This window comes from Drosophila persimilis, unplaced genomic scaffold (genome assembly GCF_003286085.1).
Source record: "Drosophila persimilis strain 14011-0111.01,24,50 unplaced genomic scaffold, DperRS2 tig00000002-arrow-pilon, whole genome shotgun sequence".
NCBI classification, from domain to species: Eukaryota; Metazoa; Arthropoda; class Insecta; order Diptera; family Drosophilidae; genus Drosophila; species Drosophila persimilis.
In genome coordinates this window covers 3,111,322-3,131,847 of record NW_020825289.1, presented here as the reverse complement: position 1 = coordinate 3,131,847, position 20,526 = coordinate 3,111,322, and the positions used below count along the sequence as shown (strand labels likewise).

At 39.5% G+C, this 20,526-nt stretch overlaps 6 protein-coding genes across 6 annotated transcripts; 2 read left to right on the top strand and 4 right to left on the bottom strand.

Annotated features, from left to right (window-relative positions):
- Positions 1-6,724: 6,724 nt before the first annotated feature.
- On the top strand, positions 6,725-7,368 carry LOC6590668 (dynein light chain roadblock-type 1). Its single transcript, XM_002015374.2, has 2 exons — positions 6,725-6,794; positions 6,869-7,368. The coding sequence occupies exons 1-2, from the start codon at positions 6,774-6,776 to the stop codon at positions 7,214-7,216; spliced, it is 369 nt and encodes a 122-aa protein (XP_002015410.2). The 5' UTR covers positions 6,725-6,773; the 3' UTR covers positions 7,217-7,368.
- Positions 7,369-7,428: 60 nt separating this feature from the next.
- Positions 7,429-9,079, bottom strand: LOC6590918 (inactive peptidyl-prolyl cis-trans isomerase shutdown). Its single transcript, XM_002015373.2, has 3 exons — positions 9,000-9,079; positions 8,181-8,931; positions 7,429-8,110 (listed from the first exon to the last, which is right to left on the bottom strand). Exons 1-3 carry the CDS (start codon positions 9,053-9,055, stop codon positions 7,592-7,594), a joined length of 1,326 nt encoding a protein of 441 aa, XP_002015409.1. The 5' UTR covers positions 9,056-9,079; the 3' UTR covers positions 7,429-7,591.
- A 1,056-nt stretch (positions 9,080-10,135) lies between these two features.
- LOC6590917 (synaptosomal-associated protein 29) lies at positions 10,136-11,106 on the bottom strand. Its single transcript, XM_002015372.2, has 2 exons — positions 10,795-11,106; positions 10,136-10,722 (listed from the first exon to the last, which is right to left on the bottom strand). The coding sequence occupies exons 1-2, from the start codon at positions 11,054-11,056 to the stop codon at positions 10,142-10,144; spliced, it is 843 nt and encodes a 280-aa protein (XP_002015408.1). The 5' UTR covers positions 11,057-11,106; the 3' UTR covers positions 10,136-10,141.
- A 793-nt stretch (positions 11,107-11,899) lies between these two features.
- Positions 11,900-13,848, top strand: LOC6590916 (thioredoxin-related transmembrane protein 1). The gene is made up of 4 exons (XM_026985234.1): positions 11,900-12,113; positions 12,421-12,582; positions 12,649-12,823; positions 13,065-13,848. The coding sequence occupies exons 1-4, from the start codon at positions 11,962-11,964 to the stop codon at positions 13,503-13,505; spliced, it is 930 nt and encodes a 309-aa protein (XP_026841035.1). The 5' UTR covers positions 11,900-11,961; the 3' UTR covers positions 13,506-13,848.
- A 406-nt stretch (positions 13,849-14,254) lies between these two features.
- On the bottom strand, positions 14,255-17,790 carry LOC6590915 (U4/U6.U5 small nuclear ribonucleoprotein 27 kDa protein). The gene is made up of 3 exons (XM_002015370.2): positions 17,710-17,790; positions 17,378-17,642; positions 14,255-15,843 (listed from the first exon to the last, which is right to left on the bottom strand). Exons 2-3 carry the CDS (start codon positions 17,584-17,586, stop codon positions 15,498-15,500), a joined length of 555 nt encoding a protein of 184 aa, XP_002015406.1. The 5' UTR covers positions 17,587-17,642; positions 17,710-17,790; the 3' UTR covers positions 14,255-15,497.
- On the bottom strand, positions 16,116-17,160 carry LOC113565095 (eukaryotic translation initiation factor 6). The gene has a single exon (XM_026985659.1). The coding sequence runs from the start codon at positions 16,977-16,979 to the stop codon at positions 16,242-16,244; it is 738 nt and encodes a 245-aa protein (XP_026841460.1). The 5' UTR covers positions 16,980-17,160; the 3' UTR covers positions 16,116-16,241.
- Positions 17,791-20,526: the final 2,736 nt, after the last annotated feature.

Sequence of the window (20,526 nt, the reverse complement as noted above, 5' to 3'; positions counted from 1 at the left end):
CTAACCATATATGATTGTTATGCGTTTAGATGTTTATACATATATGTACGTAGATAATCGGAAAGAAAATATTTTAGGAATCTTTAATTTGGATTTAATTTTACGGGAGACAGGCAGAAATTAGGATGAATATGAACGGAGATTTCCAACGGGAAAGACAAAACAGAAAAACCTTCATGTTTCCTATGAGTACCTATTTATGAGAATTCTGTTCCTTAGTGCATACCTAATGAAGATATAATAGCATGGAGCGGAGATGGATGTGGGTGTGGAATTGGAAAGACTTGATTGCCATTACGAACAAGTTAACGTAGAATTTAGTAGGCTCGATGAGGGAGATGAGATGAGAATGTCCTGTAGTTTGTTTATATGTATGTTTATATGGAGGTACATATGTATGCACTTTCAATACATCCATACAAATATATGAGTGTGCGAATTTGCAACCCAATTTGATAATGAAATCAAACGAAATTAATAGCAATGTGCAAAAGCAAACGTTTAAAGTTTTTAAACAAAAACAATTTATATAAAAATATACAAATAATGTAAAAATAAGAAAGCATTTCTTTGTTTGTGTTGTTTTATACCACAAATATTTTTAAAAATATTTTGGAAAGAGCGATCAGACGGAGTAGAAAGGGTAACTTTGTATTTTATATACAGAGCTCCTGTATTGTATATGTATGCACATTGTACATATATATACTCGTATATATCTCATAATCTCTGTAAATGTATATCTAACTATACACTCGCTGTACCCAATGTTTTCTTAGGCGTAACCAAATGAGAGACTCATGTACCTAAATGAAAATGAAGTTGCATCAGATCCAATCGATTTGCGTGCAGTTGAATGATAAAGAAACAAAAATATAGTTATAAATGTTTTATGTGTGCGAATTAGAGAAACTAAACTAAAATCAAAATGCTCATAGAAAAACAGAACAAAAATAAAACAATAACTATTACTACAATTCAAGAATTTATATAACCATTGTTGTGTATTCATGTTTGAAATGTAATTTATTAGTTGCCCAATTTAACGGCAAAGAAACGATATATTAAATAAAATATACAAAATAAATAGAAAAATATATACACATATACATAGCTATATATTTATATACATATATGAATATTATATAAACATTTGCATGTGTTTATATCTGCCTCTGCAGCTATTTATGGAAAAAATTTTACGTTACGCTACATTTGTTTTATATATGTACTGATATTATTGAAATCTTCGTGTTATCCATTATATAATTGTGACAGACATCTTTTTGTATTAATAATACATATATCATTTAAAAGTCAGCAATTTATTTAAGTGTGCCTATCAATGTATAATTTTACTGATTAAAATACCCCTACCCGAAAAATCCCAAAAAAATGTGTGATAAATAATTTGAACAAGCTCAACATAGTTTTCGATTTTACTATGTCAACACATTTTAGTCGTAAGTCATGGAAACAGGAATATTAAAGTAAACATTTTTGTTACTTGGATCCTTTGTTGTTGTTGTTGTTGTTTTGTTAGCGCAGTAGCTGTGACCCAAGCCTACATACATATGTACCTAGAACGTATTTTTATCAGACACATAACATAAAGAGAATATATGTCTATATTTATAAGTGTTTACAGATGAATAATACATTGATGTTGCATGTTTGTTAATTGACATGGATGTGTACCTGTGACAAAGCCCAAGATTAAAATTAGAGTAGAATTATTAACAATAATATACATACGAGTATACATATACTGAAATGCATAATGGCTGTCAAAAAATATGAAAAGGCAATTATGTATATTGTAAATAATACATTACATAATTAAAATGATAATATCGAAAATCAAAAGCAATTTGCTGGAATCTTAAAAAGAAGAAAGAAAAACCAAATTCCTGTCAATTCAGATACATTGTTTGTACATTATTTTTCATTATGAGTAGAAAATGTGGTGATGTAAGAAAAAAAATGTGCTACTTCCCAAAACAGAGTATATTCATATTTATACCAATTTTTTTGACTATCAAGAGAATAGATATTGAATAGAATAGATATTGAAATGCATGTAACTTGATGGCGTTCCGAATACAAGTAAATTCGAAATATTCATATCGATATCGACGTACCCACAGAAAAACGTGTAACATTTGTAACATCCCACCCGCTCAATGTACAATATCTTGAAAGGGTCTTGAAAATGTGCATCGTTAAAACTAATATACACATATGTATCCTATATTTTGCTGTTTCGGTAATTAAATATATATTATATATGTTATACGAAGATTAAAGTGTAAGCAAAAATACATATACTCCAATAATGCCAAACCAAAACGAAAAATATAATTTATAATGAAAATTAATAAAAATTAATGGGTTTTAACAAAAAGAAAAACTGTTAATGGGTCAAGGCGCACAAGCAGAAGGCTGTAAAAACAAAATATGTACAAGCAGTGTCCTTGAGGCACGGGGCAAAGAATGCAAAAACAAAATACACGCAACTCGAGCCTCGCAAAGCCTCGGGGCAAAGAATGCAAAAACAAACGAGGGGGAACGTTGTGAGTTGCTGCGGACACCGCAACTCTACGGTTATACCCGATACTAAGTCAGTATGGCTCTCCTCCGGCAGACGCCGCTAATATTTAACGACACGACAAAGAGTGCGTGCGAGAGAGACAGAAAATCAGTCTGAGCGTGACGTCGGGCGCTGCGTAGCCACTGCAAATTGATTTGTTCCTTTTGGCTAAAAAAAATGGTCTGATCTGATCCAGATTCAGCAATCTAATAGATATGGTCATTATCTATGATTCTGCGTTTTTAGTTTTCTCAAATCTGCAATATTGTGGATGCAACAGATTTTCGTCCTTTGTGGGGGCGGATGGGGGTGGGGCGAAATTCTGAGATATACGTTTTATAGTGACATCTTAAAGGAGTGTGTGCACCAAATTTGGTTACTCTAGCCTTAATAGTCTCTGAGATTTGTGGTTGCCTCAGATTTTCGTCCTTTGCGGGGGCGGAAGGGGGTGTGGCGAAATTTGGACAGGAAACGGTCAAGGTCCGATATCACAGGAGTGTGGATACCAAATTTGGTTGCTCTGGCTTTTATAGGTTCTGAGATCCTTGAACTCATATTTTGCAATTGGCAAAACCGACCATGAAACCTGTGTGTTAGAGTGAGACAGAGCGAGAAAGAGTGAAATTGTTTTCGTGATTCTGGCTGTAATAATTATACGATCTGGTTCAGATTTTGCACTCTAGAAGATATAGTCATCTTCTACGATTCTGCGTTTTTAGTTTTCTCGTATCGTCGAAATTGTGGATGCCACAGATTTTCGCCCTTTGTGGGGGCGGAAGTGGGCGGGGCAAAGTTTTGAAATATTTTTGGAGCAGTGACATATCACAGAAGTCTGGATCCAAAACATCGTTGCTCTAGCTCTTATAGTCTTTGAGCATTAGGCGCTGAAGGGGACGGACAGACGGACAGACAGACAGGGCTCAATCGACTCGGCTATTGATGCTGATCAAGAATATATATACTTTATAGGGTCGGAAACGATTCCTTCTGGACGTTACACACATCCACTTTTACCACAAATCTAATATACCCCAATACTCATTTTGAGTATCGGGTATAAATACACGCAACTCGAGCCTCGCTGGTAAAAGTTTTTTTTTCTGTTGCTTGAATGCTTCCCAACTCAACCTGTTGGGACGCTGCGAGTCACAAGTACCGGTGAAGGACATTGCCGATTAAAGATTTTGCAAATTCGAATTATCGGCAGGAGATCTACTAGATCGGGTCTACAACCTTGTTTTGTCTGTAATTTGTTATGACAAGTTGGCATGAGCGCTGGAGTTCCCAGCAGAGTAGGGAAAATTCCGGAAGGACCCTCTTAACTCTGTTAAAAGCGAAGTAGTACTAATCCAGAAGCCTGAGAATGTAGGAGAGAAGGCCTGTGCTACAAGTTACAACTTACAAGCTACAATCAGCTCAAAATAAGTGCAAAATCCGGCAACAACACGGCGGCGAGCTTTCAAGAGCTGGAAAGTCCTAGAGGACCACTCCTTCTCAGAACACAGGTATGTCGAGGCGATACCATCCCTCGAGAGCCACAAACTGTTGACTATATTTATCAAAATATATAGCACAACCTTGGCGGAGTTACTCCCCTCTAAATCACCAATATATCCAGACACACAACAGGTTCACGGAAGCATGAAACAACGCTAGGTATGAAACAAAACCTAGGGTAGTCTGGTGGTCAAAACAAGTAGATGGCCTACTCAGAAGATGCCGAACTCTTTTTCAACAGAGTTAAAAGTGATAACTAAGAGTAACACTGGTCAGACTACAAAGCTAGTCTACAACTACTTTAGAACTTGCTAGGCTACAAAAGATCCTCTCAAAAGCAACTCTTTGGTGGGGTACCTCAAAAGAATTGGTGTAACATGGAAAAAACTAGGCTAAAACTGACAACACCTATAAATACTTACATGGCTACAACATCCACGGAAACGGCACTCCATGAAGTAATCTCTATTTCTCGACAGCGAGGGAGCTTCAACAACGTCGTACCAGCGAGGGAGCCTTCAACAACGTCGTACCAGAAGACAGTACGAAAGCCCAAGCGAATCTGTGAGTAGACCATCACTTGGTGATGCTCATCGATCAATTGCTCATATACAGGACAGTGACATCATGGGAACCAAAATGTGGTGTCCGTCTCATCTTCTATGGAATATATGTACATATGTAGATATGTTTTTTAGGTTATCTCGGTTGTATTATCCAGCCCTTGTGCTTTAGAGCGTTCCCTAAGAATAATATTAATAGAGGGAACCGAAGCAAGAACAAAAAAATAAAAGCAAGTTACATAGCCCCTTCCATCAGGTAACCAAACTCTACCAATGAATTTTCGCACATGCGGCTAATATCAGTTAATTCTGTTAAGGGGGCATGGTGCACATGCCAAGGCCGCCTCAATATATCAATTCGCGTGCCGAAATTTTATAAGTGCTCTCCAGAATTAAGCCCTGTTTTAAGACCCAACATTTAATTACTGTTCCATACAGTTACAGTTAAATAACCCCCACTTGCATGCAGGTTCGTTGCAGCGATAGAGAACCAATTATAAGCCACCAACAAGACTGATTGCTGATAATAATAATATTTTAGTTTTGCATTTAAATTTTCTCATCGTCATACATATATTAAGAAAAAACCCATGCATATATGTATGTACATAAATTCTTATTCCTATACATATAGTTGATCAAACCCCTAGAATCAAGCTATTATCGTGTTAAATCGTTTTATGAGAAGTTCGGAATTTTTGAATAATGTACAATCATTGAGACGGCACACTTCCCAAGTTATGGCTCAGTAACTTCGATGGCGCATATCCTCACAAAACGCCAGAAGCTGACAGGCTGTAATGTATGATTATTATAATGAAAATACAATGAAGATTAGTCGATATTTAATTGGAGTAAAGTAATTACAATGGGGTACTGGGAGGAGAATATATTAAGGCTTAAGGACTAACACGGAATAAAAGAGCAGTGTTTACATGGTTGGGTGGGTAAACTCGAAATAACAACACCTGAATCCGCGCGGCTATACATATGAAACAATCGACTGGATTTCTGTAACCCGTAACGCCAGGTTGGCAAATAAAATCTTTTTTATGTGTTTAACTAGAACAACTAAAAGATCCAGCCCATGCAAATAGCCCTGGGCGAAAGATCCCCCATAGCTAGCCATGATCTCTAGAAAAGTTTACTAGTTTGTAAATCGCGTCACAGCAACCATCACACTAGAAAACCGCGACCCATTACACACAAAATTTGGTTTCTCTGCCTCTGAGAACTAGGCGTCAAGAACAGATATCGGGTCAGAAATATAAATGCCAGCCCACCCTTGCCCTTATACGCCTATACTCTTTGAGTTTCGTAAATAAATGTTCAAAATATTGTGGAGGGAAACAAGGATGATAGTTTTCCCACGGATTTGACAACCGTTACGGGCACCGAAGGCGAATTCCCACCTGTTCAATCAATCTACCTCCTCTTGCATTTACGGCATTAATTATTGTAAAATTAACCCGGCCAAAGAGAGGGGCACCGCTCTCAGCGATTCATTTCAAAAACGCAATGAAATATTTGAGTCTTTGTCTCCGGGCGGTCTCGAACCTATGTCATCAAAAGAGTCTGCGAGACTCAACGCGCAGCACCAAACAGGTCACTCCACAGAAATCGGAAAATTGTGAATTTTGTTGAGCAAGCAGTTCACACTTAAATAAACTGCTTGCATTAACAAATTTTGGTCAATTTGAAACTAGCCGCCAAAATTTGTTTAAATTTTAAATAAAATTTGAGTTTTCACTCCATTCAATCCAGTCATAATTCCATTTTCATGGTTTAAAATGTGTGTGCTAATTGTTGATAATACAAAAACTGTTTACGACTTCGTACGAAAATATTTGTAACTAAAGATAGCAGCTAAGATGAGACTTAAATTGTTATTTATTCTGTTGTTGATTAATCTAGCAATGGTTTTATTTATGACGAAAGTCAGTGCCAAACGATGGGCTGATGGAGTAGATGGAGTGTATGCCTAAGCACTTTTTATAGTGTTAAATTATACCAATAAAGATGATGTAGCAAGCTTAGCGATAGTTGATTTAAACAAGTAAATTCATTATTTTTGAGCTACCAGCTGATCTCAAAGCGTAGAGCTCTGAGATATAATACACACAATGCAGGCAGCCGAAACTGAGGTTTGCACATACCTATCTATCAAATGTAGACCTCAAAGTATTATAATTCAACTAACGAATCGCCAATTCCACAGCCCAAGCGTACCAAGAGTTATATTGATGAGGTATACCGACTTTTAGAGGAAAAGCCAGGGGTTGAAGAAATACTAATCATGAATCGTTCCGGTGTGCCGATCAAAACGTCAATGGAACGCCAAGACGCACTTCAACATGCCTGTCTCTATGAGAATTTGCGTGAAAAGTGTCAGGCATTTCTATCAAAAATGGAGCCACCACAGCTCCTGACCATGTTGCGAGTCCGTACCAGATTCCACGAGGTCCTGCTAACACCTGATGGCAAGATAACCGTTTTGGTAGTGCAAAATCCAAAGGATACACATCTTAAGGTTGAGGATCTAAATCGTCATTCCTCCAATTTTTAAATAGTTACTCCTACATATATCTACGTTGTTAGTCATCCACCTTCCTACACGTAAATCATTCTTCTCACTTTGTACACAGCCCAAACACAACAAACTGTTCATTTATGTGACTACCTGAATATAAATTCAATCAAATAAGTAATAAATAGTCCTCAGAGCTTCAGCTTAAAAACAAAATATATTCCAAAAACAGATGACATTTTCTGACCAACAGAAAGTAAATATATTCTTGTACTCGTATTTATAAAACATTTCATTTTCATACTCTTCAGTATGTACAACATAAACGTTAAGTTCTTCTAGAACTAATGTAAAATATTGAATTTGGTTGTATGTCTTTTATTTATATGGATTAATCCTTCAATGGGAAACACATCAGTGCAGATTTAGCTTGGACAACGTCAACTCATTCTCGTCAATAGCAGACACCGTTAGTTTCATTTTGTGCTCCTTGGCCATTTTGGATAACATTACAATGTCCGAGTTTATATAGGCACCCCGCAAAAATTCCACCGACGATTTTTCGGAAGTCTCAAGCACCTTCACAAGTTCTTCAAGACTGGGATTACATTTGGTTTCATCCTTTACTTCTTTAAACTTCTGGCCTGACAACGCACGAGTCCAAATGTCCTGAGATGCCTCTTTGTATTTTTTGATTTTCTTGTCCAGGTCAGTAATCTTAGCACTGATCTCATTGTTATCGGGCTGTTTGGCTTGAGCCTGCATAAAAATACACCGAGCATCCTCATATTCGCCTAAGGCGGACAGGGCGCAACCTTCCTGGTAGAGGGCCTTACAGGAAGGCTTATTTTCAGTGAGACGCCGCAAGGCTTTCATCGTAATGCACACGCGTTTGGGATTATGCAATTTATTGTAGCAGATCATCAAGTTTTGCTGGAAAAGTTTAAAAAAGAAAAAACACATAAGTGGGGATGAGCCACGACGCTACAAGTTGCATAGTTACATTGAGGGTGATCAACAGAGCGATTTGCTTGCACTCATCCTCATCATTGGCTAGGCGGCAATAGTTTAGAGAGCTTACGGCCCGCTCGAAGGCAGTGATGGCGTTGCGGTAGCGAAAGCGCTTCACACAGTCCTTGCCATGCATGTGCATGTCTAATGCCTTGGGGTAAACTATTGCAAACTTGTCCTGATCCACAGCGGCCATTGACGCGAAGGCATCTGAGTCCCCGATCAATGTAAAGTGAAGAACTTCGATTTTGAAAAGTCCATCTGAACGTGGTTTAATGCGCGGCGGGCAGCCCATCTCGTGAAATAGCAACTTATAGGATATAATAAATTCGGCTTTTTCATATGGGCGCATGGTAAGTACAGCAGCCTGGAGGCCTTCTAGCACATCGCAACCTGCACCGGTCTCAAAATAGAATTTATTGCGGCGCATCAATGAAGAATCAAAAGGAGAACTCTCGCCTTCCCAATAACCACTATAGCGCACAGCGACACGTGCCTTGTCTGGCACCAGACCTCGGCCCTGGTGCCCCTCACGTGTGATGCGCTTAAAAATGTTCTCATTGATCGGCTCCATCAATTTTTTGAGTTCCTCGAACGATTGGGTCCATGGAGAAGCGAGCTCTTCTTCATCAACATCTGGAGCGTTATCACTATCTTCCATTTCGTCGACATTAAAATCATCATCGCCAGCCCCAAATGGCGACTGTTCTACCTCAAATTGTGAGCCAGAGCCAACGAGTTTTCTAGAAGAGTAAGAGGCAGCGTCTAGTGAGCACATGATTGTGCAAATGTGTCAAATTTCGATGCTTACCCAAGTTGCAGTGGTTCCTTGAGCATTTGAGTGCAATATGAAAAATTATCTTCCATTTTTTCCACACTTTTTCCCAACTTTAACTTGTTTGGTATAATTAAAAAAATGCGCGCTAGACAGTGACACCCTCAGAACTATACCAAGTATATACCGATAAAAAAACGACCTTAGCCCACTTATGACCTCTTTATTTAAACAGGATAACAAATTGAGCTAAACCGCGGAAAATAAATCTTTTCTCTGAAATTACAAAAAAAAAAACACACACGATATCTTTAGCTGGAACAGCGCCAATATGATTCAATTTTCTTTATTTTTGGTGGAATATTAAGAAACCGCCTTGGGCGACAATGGGTTAATCGTTCCGACAAGGATGGGAAACCGTATTTCTCGATTTTTATTCAAGATATGCTAATTTTAGCCACTCCCTTTTACTGAACTTTTTATATAAACAAAAAAATGTAATGTAAAAAAGGTCGAACTGCCCACAAAGTTTTTTTTTCTACACGATTAGCTACTTTTAAGTACTCCTGAGTACATATGCAGATGTCCCAGTTCATAGAACGAATAGATAAAACCACACCAAGAAAAACCAATGATTCATTAAACATTTCTAACGGCCCAAATGTATCTGTGTATTTGAAAAGTAATTAAAAAATTTAATTTTGTAGTCTAGTATAATTAGAAAATCTTTTACCGTTTCTAGTCGCAGGCGACGGATAGAAGTGATATTTATGTGGGGAGTGCTGGTTCCGGCCAAGTGTTCTATGTACCCCTGCAAGCAATCTACGTGGAATCAACGGATTTATTCTTCTCTTTGCCTGGATTTCTGGAGCGCCAGTCCCTCGGACTCGGACTCCCTCCCTCGGATCAGCTGCAGTGATGCAGACCGTTCGAGACCTAGTTCGAAAAAAAACAATTCTACCTTTTGTGCAGTGCGGAAATGAGAATATTTTCCATTGGGCAACCAATTTTTTAGAAAAAGGTTTGTTTTTTTCGTTTATATGAACTTTTTATTCAATAAGTGAAGCTGAAAACTAAAATGAGGAATGCATTTGCAATGGCCTGGTCATTCATTATGCGAGAGATATGTTATGACTATGTTATAAATATAATAAAGAATTCAATAAAGATGATTAAAACTATTTTTTTAGCAATTTATTCATATCCTTGTTTTGCCTGGTCATCTTCAGGTCGACATCCTCGATTTTATAGTTCATGTTGTCCAGTAGCTCATTTTGCGATTCAATCTCAGTGCCCAAATCAGTTGCCAAAAACTTCAAGCGCGACAAATTGTCACACATATCTTCAAGATTTGAGTCCAACTGAGCTTGAAAAGGGTTGCCAGCCTGAGTCGTCGGCTGATATTTACTGCTGGATTCTCCGCGGATCCGACTTACTGGATGGTTATCGTAGGGCTCAGAGGGTGACATGGGAGCGGATGATCCCCCGAAGACTCCAGCGTTAACATTACTGTTGGCTTCCTGCGAGGATTGACTGGCCGTGGGCGAGGCCGTGGCCGAGGTTGGCTGATCTCGATTGCCTGACAAATAGTTCTTCAGTCCACCGAATACACTCTTTAGACCATTCAGATGACGCTGGCTAAAGCGTAAGGTCGAGTTGATTTCATCCAATTGATGTGAGGTCTTTTCCAACTGCTCCCGTTGCTTGGCCAGCTCTATGGCCGTGGCCTTTCCAACCTCCTCGGTTTCGTAGAGCAGACCTGTTAGAGTTTTCGTGTGTGTGATCAATTAACAACGCCTCTTAATTGGCGAGCCTTTTCTGAAATTATTACCCAAGCTTTTTTCCGTCGAGTCTAGAGTACGTTGCTCTATTGCTCGTCTCTTCTCTGCGTACGCCTGCCTCTGAGCTGAGATTGAAGAGGTTGTAGAGTCCTCGTCATCATCGTTTTCGAACGGGTTGGTGCTGCGCTGCTGTGGTTTGTGGCTGCTAGCACTTGTTCGCTTGTTCTTCAGAAACAAATCATCATCGACATCCTCGAATCGGTCCACGTCATCAAAGTAATTGTGCACTGGCTGCAGATAATTATTAGCCATGTTGTTGGCAGACTACGCGAGCAAATCGAGCGAGAGGCAAATTTAGTTTTTCAATGTTTTGATGTAGTTTTTCTTTGTTTTTATTTTTATCTGTCTAGCAATGTCGCAATTTAAGTATATCGATAGTTGCTGGTTTATTTCGTTCTGGTGGGCGGCGATTATGAATTGAACTACTATCGAATCATGCTAGGTTTATATACTGTACATGGATGCATTTCCCAAATCGACGTGATATTATTCTGGAGCTGGAGCAGATAAAGAATGTACGAGCAACATGATGGAACTTAAATACAAATAATTCGTCAGTATATTTCGAAATTTGTGACGTATTTTCGGTATAATTCATATGGTCAAACTGTATATTTTATCAATAAGTCCGCAGTCGCACTGGTCGGCAGGGTGACCGCTTACGGTATTTTTAATATTTTTCGGTATTGAGGTCAAAATTGAACCGACGGTATACTTACGGTATATCGGTATATAATGGAAAATTTTGTAAATTTCATCAATCTATTAAATTTTATTTTCAACGGTATATAGAAATAAAATAAAAGCAAGTAAAACCGGATAAAATTAGGTGGGCAGGGCTAATAGTAATATACCACGAAATATCAAAAACGAGGAATATGTAAAATAGGACTTGGACTCGGCAGAATATTTACGGTATATTTTTTAAATGAGACGGTATATTTTGGTATATTTCTGAGGGTCGGACGGTATATTTTAACGATAAACCCGCGGTCATACTGCTGGTCGGCGTCGCAGTTTTTTACTTTTGTTTGAATTTTAAATTGAATAAAAATTTAGCAAATAAAATAGCCATTTAAATTCGTTGCGTCAAGTGTTACATATTGTGTGACTAATACGTCCCACGCATAACATAGCCCGCAAAAGAAAATAAACAAATGCAGTGTAATTCACAGCTTGTGGCCGCGTCATGTGTCATAGCGGTATTGATGTCGACGGCGCAGGCAGGACTGCAGCCAGGTGGCAAGATAATCGAACTGGACGAGGATAATTGGCACTTGATGCTCAAGGGAGAATGGATGATTGAATTGTGAGTTAGAAAATGAGACTCCCTGCTCTCCATCCATCCTCACCTCGCTCCCCGCCTGACGTAACGCAGTCGCAGTCCGGTGTGTGGTGGGCCTCATGCGGCGTGTAAATGCGGCAACAAGCTTGCAACAACAACCACGCCGGGCAAGCTGGTTTTGTGGAATGTTGCATACCGTTCTTTGTTTCTTTCTGTACGCAGTGCAGACTCATGCTGGTGACGCAGTCCCATTCCAGAGCCCGTTCCTCCCACCAACCCCTCCCACACTCCCGCACTTCTCCAAGGCAACTGTTTTAATATGTATTTTCAGCTTTGCCCCTTGGTGCCCGGCCTGCAAGAACTTGGGACCCACTTGGGAGCGGTTTGCACGCGTTGCGAAAGATGTCAAAGTGGAGGTGGCCAAAATCGATGTGACCACATCACCATCCCTCAGCGGACGTTTCTTTGTCACAGCCTTGCCCACCATCTATCAGTGAGCCATTAATCTAACCGTATAACTGACCAAAAAAACAGTATCATATAATGTGATCCTTTGTAGCGTCAAAGATGGCGAATTCCGTCCGTATCGTGGAGCCCGCGACGGGGACGCTCTGCTGTACTTTGTGAAGAAGCAGCAGTGGCAGAAAATTGAGCCGCTATCCGCCTGGAAGAAGCCTGATACCATACACATGTCCGTGCTTTCCTATTTCTTCAAACTGTCGCACACCCTGAAGGTACGTTCACCTGCTTAAGTGAATTGCGATGAGCAATCCACTGTGTTTATGTCTACTTCTCACACATCAGTTCATTGCATGCGGGATGCGGAAGCTTATCACCGCCAACTGACCCTTGGTGTTGAGAGCTGATTACGTTCCATTCCCATTTGCTAATTGACTCATAATTCCGGTCTTTGCTCTCTGCATTGCTTCGTGTTTGTTGTTCATATACTAATAGCACACGCAAAAACTCTTTAAGGACTTCAACGGACGCCTTCAAGAGGAATATGGACTGCCCACATGGGGCTCCTATGCTCTGTTTGCAATCGCCACCATCTTCGTTGGAGCTGCATTGGGACTGCTGCTAGTGTGCCTTGTGGACTTTGTGTATCCACCCAAGAAATCGCAGCGACAGAGCTTCTCCGAGTCTCAGGATAATCTAGCTGAGGGCGTTGAAGATCTGGCCACCGAGGAAATCGAAGATGATGGCGAGGCTGACGACGATGATGATGAGGAGCAGCAGCGTGACAGCGTCGACGAAGAAGAGCCGGAAGACGAGAAGGAGGACGATGAAGCCGATGATGATGGTGAGCCGGAGAAGACCGACAAAGAAGTAGCGCAGCAGGGTGGCGATGCCGTTCCAGAAAAACTCGAAAAGACAGACCAAGTGCGCAAGCGCAAACCTCGTAAGGCGGATTAGATCCAGTCGGTCTCAGTAATTGGACCAGCAGCAAAAGACTAACGAACTGAAATAGAATCGAGAAAAAATCGCATTTTTCAAAGCAAATCGTTTTCACATATACTTTCAGCATGTCAGGTCCTCTGCTCTGCGCACAAAAAAAAAGATTTTCCACACTTAATACCAGCATTAAAAGCAAAGCCAGTTTCCACGTGCTATGGCACCTTAACATGTATTTCTTAAATATGGAAACTGTAAACGAAACTTAACAATAACTAACTTAAACCTTAGTCGTACACTTTCATTTTTGTTGCAAAAGCCTTGTGTTCATAATTGTTTTCCTTCTCGATAATGTAATAATAAATTCTCTAAGCATTTCATTATGTATTTGAATTTAAATCAAATTTCAAAAAGGATGTATTAAAATGTATTAAAAAATAAATTTAAACACAAACCGTAATGACCGAATGTAACTTTTAGTTCATTTTTTGTGAACATCATAACTGAATGTCTCATTCAACCAAAGGTGCATATGGCCAATCCCGGTAATATAGGTCTTAATATCGAAGCTGGGATACTATGTACTTATGTACATATGTATAGACACGTTCTAGCCATTTTGTCAGGATCAATAATCGAAATTACCTTTTAACCATTGACTTTTTTTTTAAATCCATTTTTCTTTTTTAAGATTTTTCATCCAAGAAAGTTTCCACTAAAGTAAATTTATTTATTTGTAATTTGTTCCTTTAAAAATAAATACAAAAATATTGAATGATATAAATGTTTCGATTTTATTTTCTTACATTTTCGTTCAGTTTATAGTAGGAGAATATAAAATAAGAAATAATCCCTGCAATTTCGATATAGTTAAGGGCTACAGATAATGGAGAAATAAGTGAGTGTGTGGGCCAAAGGTTTTTCAATTTCCAATAAATAGTATTTGCCAAAAGTAGAAAAAAACTGTCACTATTGCTTATAATAGTTTGTTTGTTGTCATACAAATACATATGTGTAGATTTAATAGTCCTATAAAAGAGTACAAAATGATCATACAAATATGTTTATATAAAAGGTGAATCATCTTAAGCGTTGATCTGCCTGATCTGCGTTGGCACTTGTGATTTAAATCGGAATTAACTGGTTTAATTACAACATTTTGATTGTTAACAAATAACGTTTCTTTCAACAAATTGCTATGGCTATTGTTCGGTTTATCTGGGGGATCATCAGGATAAGGTACTTGTGGTGTGTGTGTATATAATTAATTTCATATATATTAAATATATATTTGATATATATTTGTTTGGTTGTAAAAGTTGTACTATTGCAGCGTATGGAGGAGTTTTTTGTGGGATAGTTTTGGGATCAGGATCAGGAGAAATAGGGATTGGTTTGTTTCGGGTGTGTGTTTTCAAATACTTTAAGTAATTGTCTGTGTGTGGTTTGGAAATTTTGCTGTTGTGAATTTTAGGCGCAGGCTGGCCTTCAGTTAATTCGTATTCCGTTCAAAATGATGTGATGTCAACAAGAACAATTGTTAATTACTTTGAAATATTTAAAAATCAATCGTCGTCGTGCGCCTCAAATGCAACTGAAAGCAGACTCCCCAAATCTCGAACATTTTGCATTATGTTATAGGATAGGGCTTTTGTGGGGCTTTGCTTTCAGCTTCAGATATTTGTTGTAAAATTAACGTGGTAACTTTATAACAAAGGCGCACTTCTGGCTAAATATACTACTACTAAATAACTAACTGAGGTATGAGTGTGTGTAGTGCTGTTGCTGGGAGGTTTGGTTGATTGAGTGGAAATTTTTGTTGGGATAAAAATTGGAGAATTTTGTAAACCGGTCTATTGCATAAAATTGCAGGTTTTTGTCCGTCGTCGCTCGGCCCCGTGCGTGCAACGAAGGCAGGCGTGCAACGAGGACAAGTAAAAAATCGTAGCAAACTAGTTTGGTTGGTAGTGGCCGCCAGGGCAGCGAAGGAGCGAAAAAGGACTCCTCCGACAGCTAGGCCACGAAATCGAGCGGCCTGTTGAAGCCACCCTTGCGGTTCATATACTGGCGATACTTGCGCTTGAGGATTACGTGCACTTCACCGACATCATTGCCCTCGACCTTCTTGTTCTTAGTGGTGTCGAACGTGCAGAAACCCATAGTCTTGAGCATCTCAACCTCTTCCGGCGATTTACCCTCCAGATCGGCATCATTAATCTGGGGACGATCAGCAGCTGCTGCAGCGGCCGCTGCTTTGTTTCGTGTGGTTCGCCTGGACGTTGATGGTCCGGAGCTGCTGTTGTTGCTGCTGCTATTTCCGCCGCCAGCAGCACCGCCGCCGCCGCCTCTCGAACGTGATCTGCAAATTGGGAATTTCAGCTTTGGTGAGTGACAGTTTCGTTCTGCAGTGAAAGATGATTACACTTGGGTCGAGAAAAGCTTGACAATTAATTGGGGCAGCCTGGAATCGCATTGCATCGGGCTGTGCAATTGGAATTTGTTATTTAATTACGGAAAGGAAATATGATACCCAGAAGAACGAGAACCAGTCCGGGCACTTCATTAAAGGGTCGTATGGAATCGTATGTCTATCATAGCTAGGGCATAAACAACATATTGACTAAACGGATCTAATGTGTTTCGTGTTGCTTTTTTGTATTTCGCATTGCGCTCTTAAATGACATTGTATAGAAGATAACAAAGATATCGCTTAGATCAAGTACATATATAAGGGTTTGATTAAAACGGAATGTCCGCCTAGGACATGTCCTCAATCAGGGCCGCGCGTAATTTGGTTGTCACCGCAGCCGGCTGTGCCTGATTCAGCTTAAAGACGCTCTCAATCACCGATATCTCTGTGGCTGTTGTGTTCATGCCCACAAAGGAGAGCCAATCGTTGACCACCATGCCGGCCGCGAGGACCTCGCTACCACGGTTCACCGTTCCAGCTACGAGGGGAACCTGCAGCAGAGAAGACAGCTCGTCCTGGTCCTGTATGCTCGTCTTGGGATGCACCATGCCTCCCTGGTTGCTCAGTACAGTGTAGGAGCCGACCAAGGTGTTGTCGGCAATGGTCTGGCGAAAGACCTCCACATTGAGGACGTCCCCAATAATCTCCTCTGTCTCCTTGTCCAAATCAGGATGAACAAGGGCCACATAATCGTTGCAGGCCACCACGTTGCCCAGGGCTGAGAGACGCTCCTCCACCCGCTGGATCTTTACGGCGTCTGGCAGACTATTGCGCAGATGCTGCAGCTCTTCGTCTGTGGTCGAGTTGGGCACCAGCAGCCCGTTGCGGTTGCCGACAGTGAGGCGTCCGATGATGCGGCAGCCTCCCACATTTGCATGCACCACCGGAATGGTCTCGGCCAATTCGGCCTCGAAAGCACTGTAGAAGGTCTCGGAGCCGCCAATGGCGACTAGACAATATGTATTTGTGAGTTTGGTGAAGACGCCGATGTCATCGTTGTTCTCGAATTGCACGCGAAGCGCCATTTTTTCTGTGTCTTTTAAAGTCGGTTCTTCTTCTGTGTTTGTTGAGTGGAGTGGTGTGTATTCGGCTTGACTGAGCCCGAATCTACCTAGTTTCTAGATATGCTTTATACTATTTTCAGTGATTTTGTTCGACGTTGTGATGAAATTCGGATAAATTTCACTTCACGTGGTAATTTTTTAGGGCGCCGACAGAGCTGCAAAAGAACCGATGACCTGCTCGATAGCGCTCTTGTGGAAAAACTATTGAATCCCTATCGATATTTTGTAACTTTTCCGTGTTTATGCCCCACCACCCCCATTACCAATACATAATGTGTATGGATAAATAATATTGGGGATATTACTTTTTATACTTATCGTTTGGCTTGGTTTTTGGTACACTACACTTTGTTATTCACCTAGAACGCCGTCCTCCTCCGCGCGCACGATCTCTGTCACGGCTGCGACTCCTCTCGCGTTCACGATCGCGGTCACGACGACCGCTGCTGCTGCTCTCTTTCTGCGCCTCTCTTTCTCTGGATCGGCGTTCGCGTCTCTTTTTTCTCTCTGTGCGCTCTTTCTCACGTCTTCTGTGGGCTGGAGAGGCGGGACTGCGACTTCGACCCATTTTTCCACACTTTCTTCTGCGTGTGTTTGCGGGTTCTTAAACGTTTAAAGTTATGCCTAAATAGAAGTCACACGAATAACTGACAGCCCAGAGTATGGTAATCGGCAAAAGTGCCACTCTCACCGTTGCTTTATGCTGTGTCTAGCATTATTTGGGCGACACCGGCATCGGGTAAAAACGCGCTAAACTTAAAACTAAAACGTAAAAAAACAACCTCACGGCGCGACGTTGGCGTCAGTGTGACCGCGGACGTATTGGTCAAATATACCTTCTCATCTTTTCATATACCAAAATATACCGCCTCATTTTAAAAATGTACCGTAAATATACTGACGACTTCAAGTTCTATTTTACATATTCCTCGTTTTTTGTATTCCTTGGAATATTACTAGCTATATAGAACATTTAGCCATGCCCACATAATTTTATCCGATTATTGAATCTATTTTTAAATTGACTGGTTTATTTTAAACACTTGCTTTTATTGCATTTTGCGTAAAAAGAGGTTTTAGCGAAAATGGTCAAACAAAAAAAAACCTAAGAGAGATCGTTCCTGTTGCTAAATTTTGATATTCCGTTGAATAATGCGGCTAACTAAAACCCTCGGCCCTGCCCACATTGTTATATCGCATTGATGAATACATTTTCTACAAAATTAACTACTTTTAAGTACTCCCATTTATTGTATTTTGACTAAAACAAGGTTAAAAAGCTCAACAAAAAAACAGTCGCATTGTTGTCCATCAATGTTGCTGGTATTTGAAGACTGTTGCTTTTCAGCGGAGTGTGGCCATAAAGATGCTGTTTTCCAATTAAACCGTAATTAATTAATAAAATGTTCTCAAATTGATATGTCTTAGACCCTATTCATGAATTTTGATTAGTTTCCTATGTACATATCCTGATCCCGATACTCGTTCTTGGTCTTCAAAATGAGATGAACCTAACTAGTTTCTGCATTCATGTGAGCCTAGATGACAAATATTTCCGCAATTCTATAATATCCTTTTCAATAGGGTATGGGATGCAGAATGTTGCCTGTTGTATGTTGAGCTGTAACAAAATCAAGGCAGAACTCGGATTAAAAATCCCCAGGAAACGTGTGAGCCAAATTTTACACGGAAATTTGAACCTTTAATATCAAAATAAAGTTGGCAAGTTTAAGATTGTGAGGCGGCAATCCTGGAAAATCAAGTGAGTTGAAAAATTCCGGTGGATAGTTCACGACATCCTCTTCATTAGTTGTCGTATCAACTGATTAATATGCCCTCATTTCGCCAGGAATGTCATCTGGAATCTTGAAATTTAATTAATTTACATATGGTTACATATTTACAGTTTTTTAATTTTATAGAATTTTGTGGCTTTTAGATTTCTAAATTTGGATGCAGGGCAAAGAAACGTTTACATTTAAAGATTTTAAGTGACATTTTAACACAGAAAATTTACATTTTACCAAAGACAATTTGTTTTTGAGTAATGTACCGTCGTATAAATACATTATAAATACTAATAAATATTGAAAAATATTGACATTAATATTTATACGATACTAACGTCACCCAATTGTTTGCTTTCCCGAAACCCCTCCAATAACAATAATAAACTTTATGGTATTCTATTAAAGTTGTAATTGACTTGTAAGTATTATTACGAATCTCTTGTATGCGAATACAGAAAATTTATGTTTTTTTTTACTTTTTCAGGCAATTGTTTTTAATTTTTCTCTCCGTAGGAACCATTCTCCTACATCAAGGAGCATTTTTAAGAAAGGTATTAGCCGGGCAGGAGTGTCGACTGGCCGTTGGTGGCGACACAAATAGGCCTGCGCCCGGCCAGTCACTTGTTTAACTGGAATAATTAAAATATAGTTTCGGACGACGATTTTGTTCTTTGCGAACACGGACATTGGTGAACTTGTCAATGCAATGGACCCTAATTGCTAGTGTTTTGCTACCATCCCGACATTCTCGAGGTAGTATCTGTCGCCTCCCCACAATTTACGAACGGCAGCGTACCCGCCAGAGGTATGGCTGTACACATAAAAAACAGGTGAGCCTAGTACAATCCTAGGAATGTATTTTTAAGTACTTTTTACTTTTGCACAATACAATCAAAATGTGTTTTAAACTATTTATCTTGTCATTTCGTTTGTTTTCTCTACGAAATATAATACAATTATATAATATATATAATATAATAATGTATATAATGTATATAATAATATAATAGTCGCAGAACTCTGTTCCATTCCTCAAGTCCAAGTACCAGGTTCCCTGCTCAGCGCCGCTAATGAGATCTTTGATCCAAGCTGCTCCAAGCACTTCATCATCGACAATGAATTGACCAGTAAATTGCTTGGGCTGTGTCGACAGAATGGCATAGGCGGCATCAGCCATGAACACGGGCTTGCGAGACCGCTGGGCCGATTCAGAACCAGTAAGCATTTCAATTGCAGCAGTCAGAATAATTTAAGAGCGTTGTAGCCTCAGGTATACGGTAAGCTTAATCTATAAAGTGTTTGGGTCCGATTTATAGCTACATTTATCAGGGTTTCAGAATTGCAAAGTTTAATACCAGGCGAAAGATACTTAAATTATGTGATAAAAATAACACAGCCTCTGATAGAACCTCAAAAGCTGAAAAAAGGAAACAGAAAAAAAATATTATTATTAAAAGTGTATACAGCCCCAAATCGATCAGATCTTCTAGATATCCTAGCACCGTGTACTCGAAAAAATAAAGATTTTAAAGATTTCCCGTTCAAATTATGTTTATGTCATGAAAATATCTCTATTCGTTCAGAAGTTATTAATTTTTCAAGCTGAAATGGCGGAATATCCCACTGTATATCGGCACGTACGTTTTGAGCTTGAGGCTATTGAAGATTACAGAAATGTGAAGAGTTATATGTAAAACTCTGAAACGATTTCAATAAAC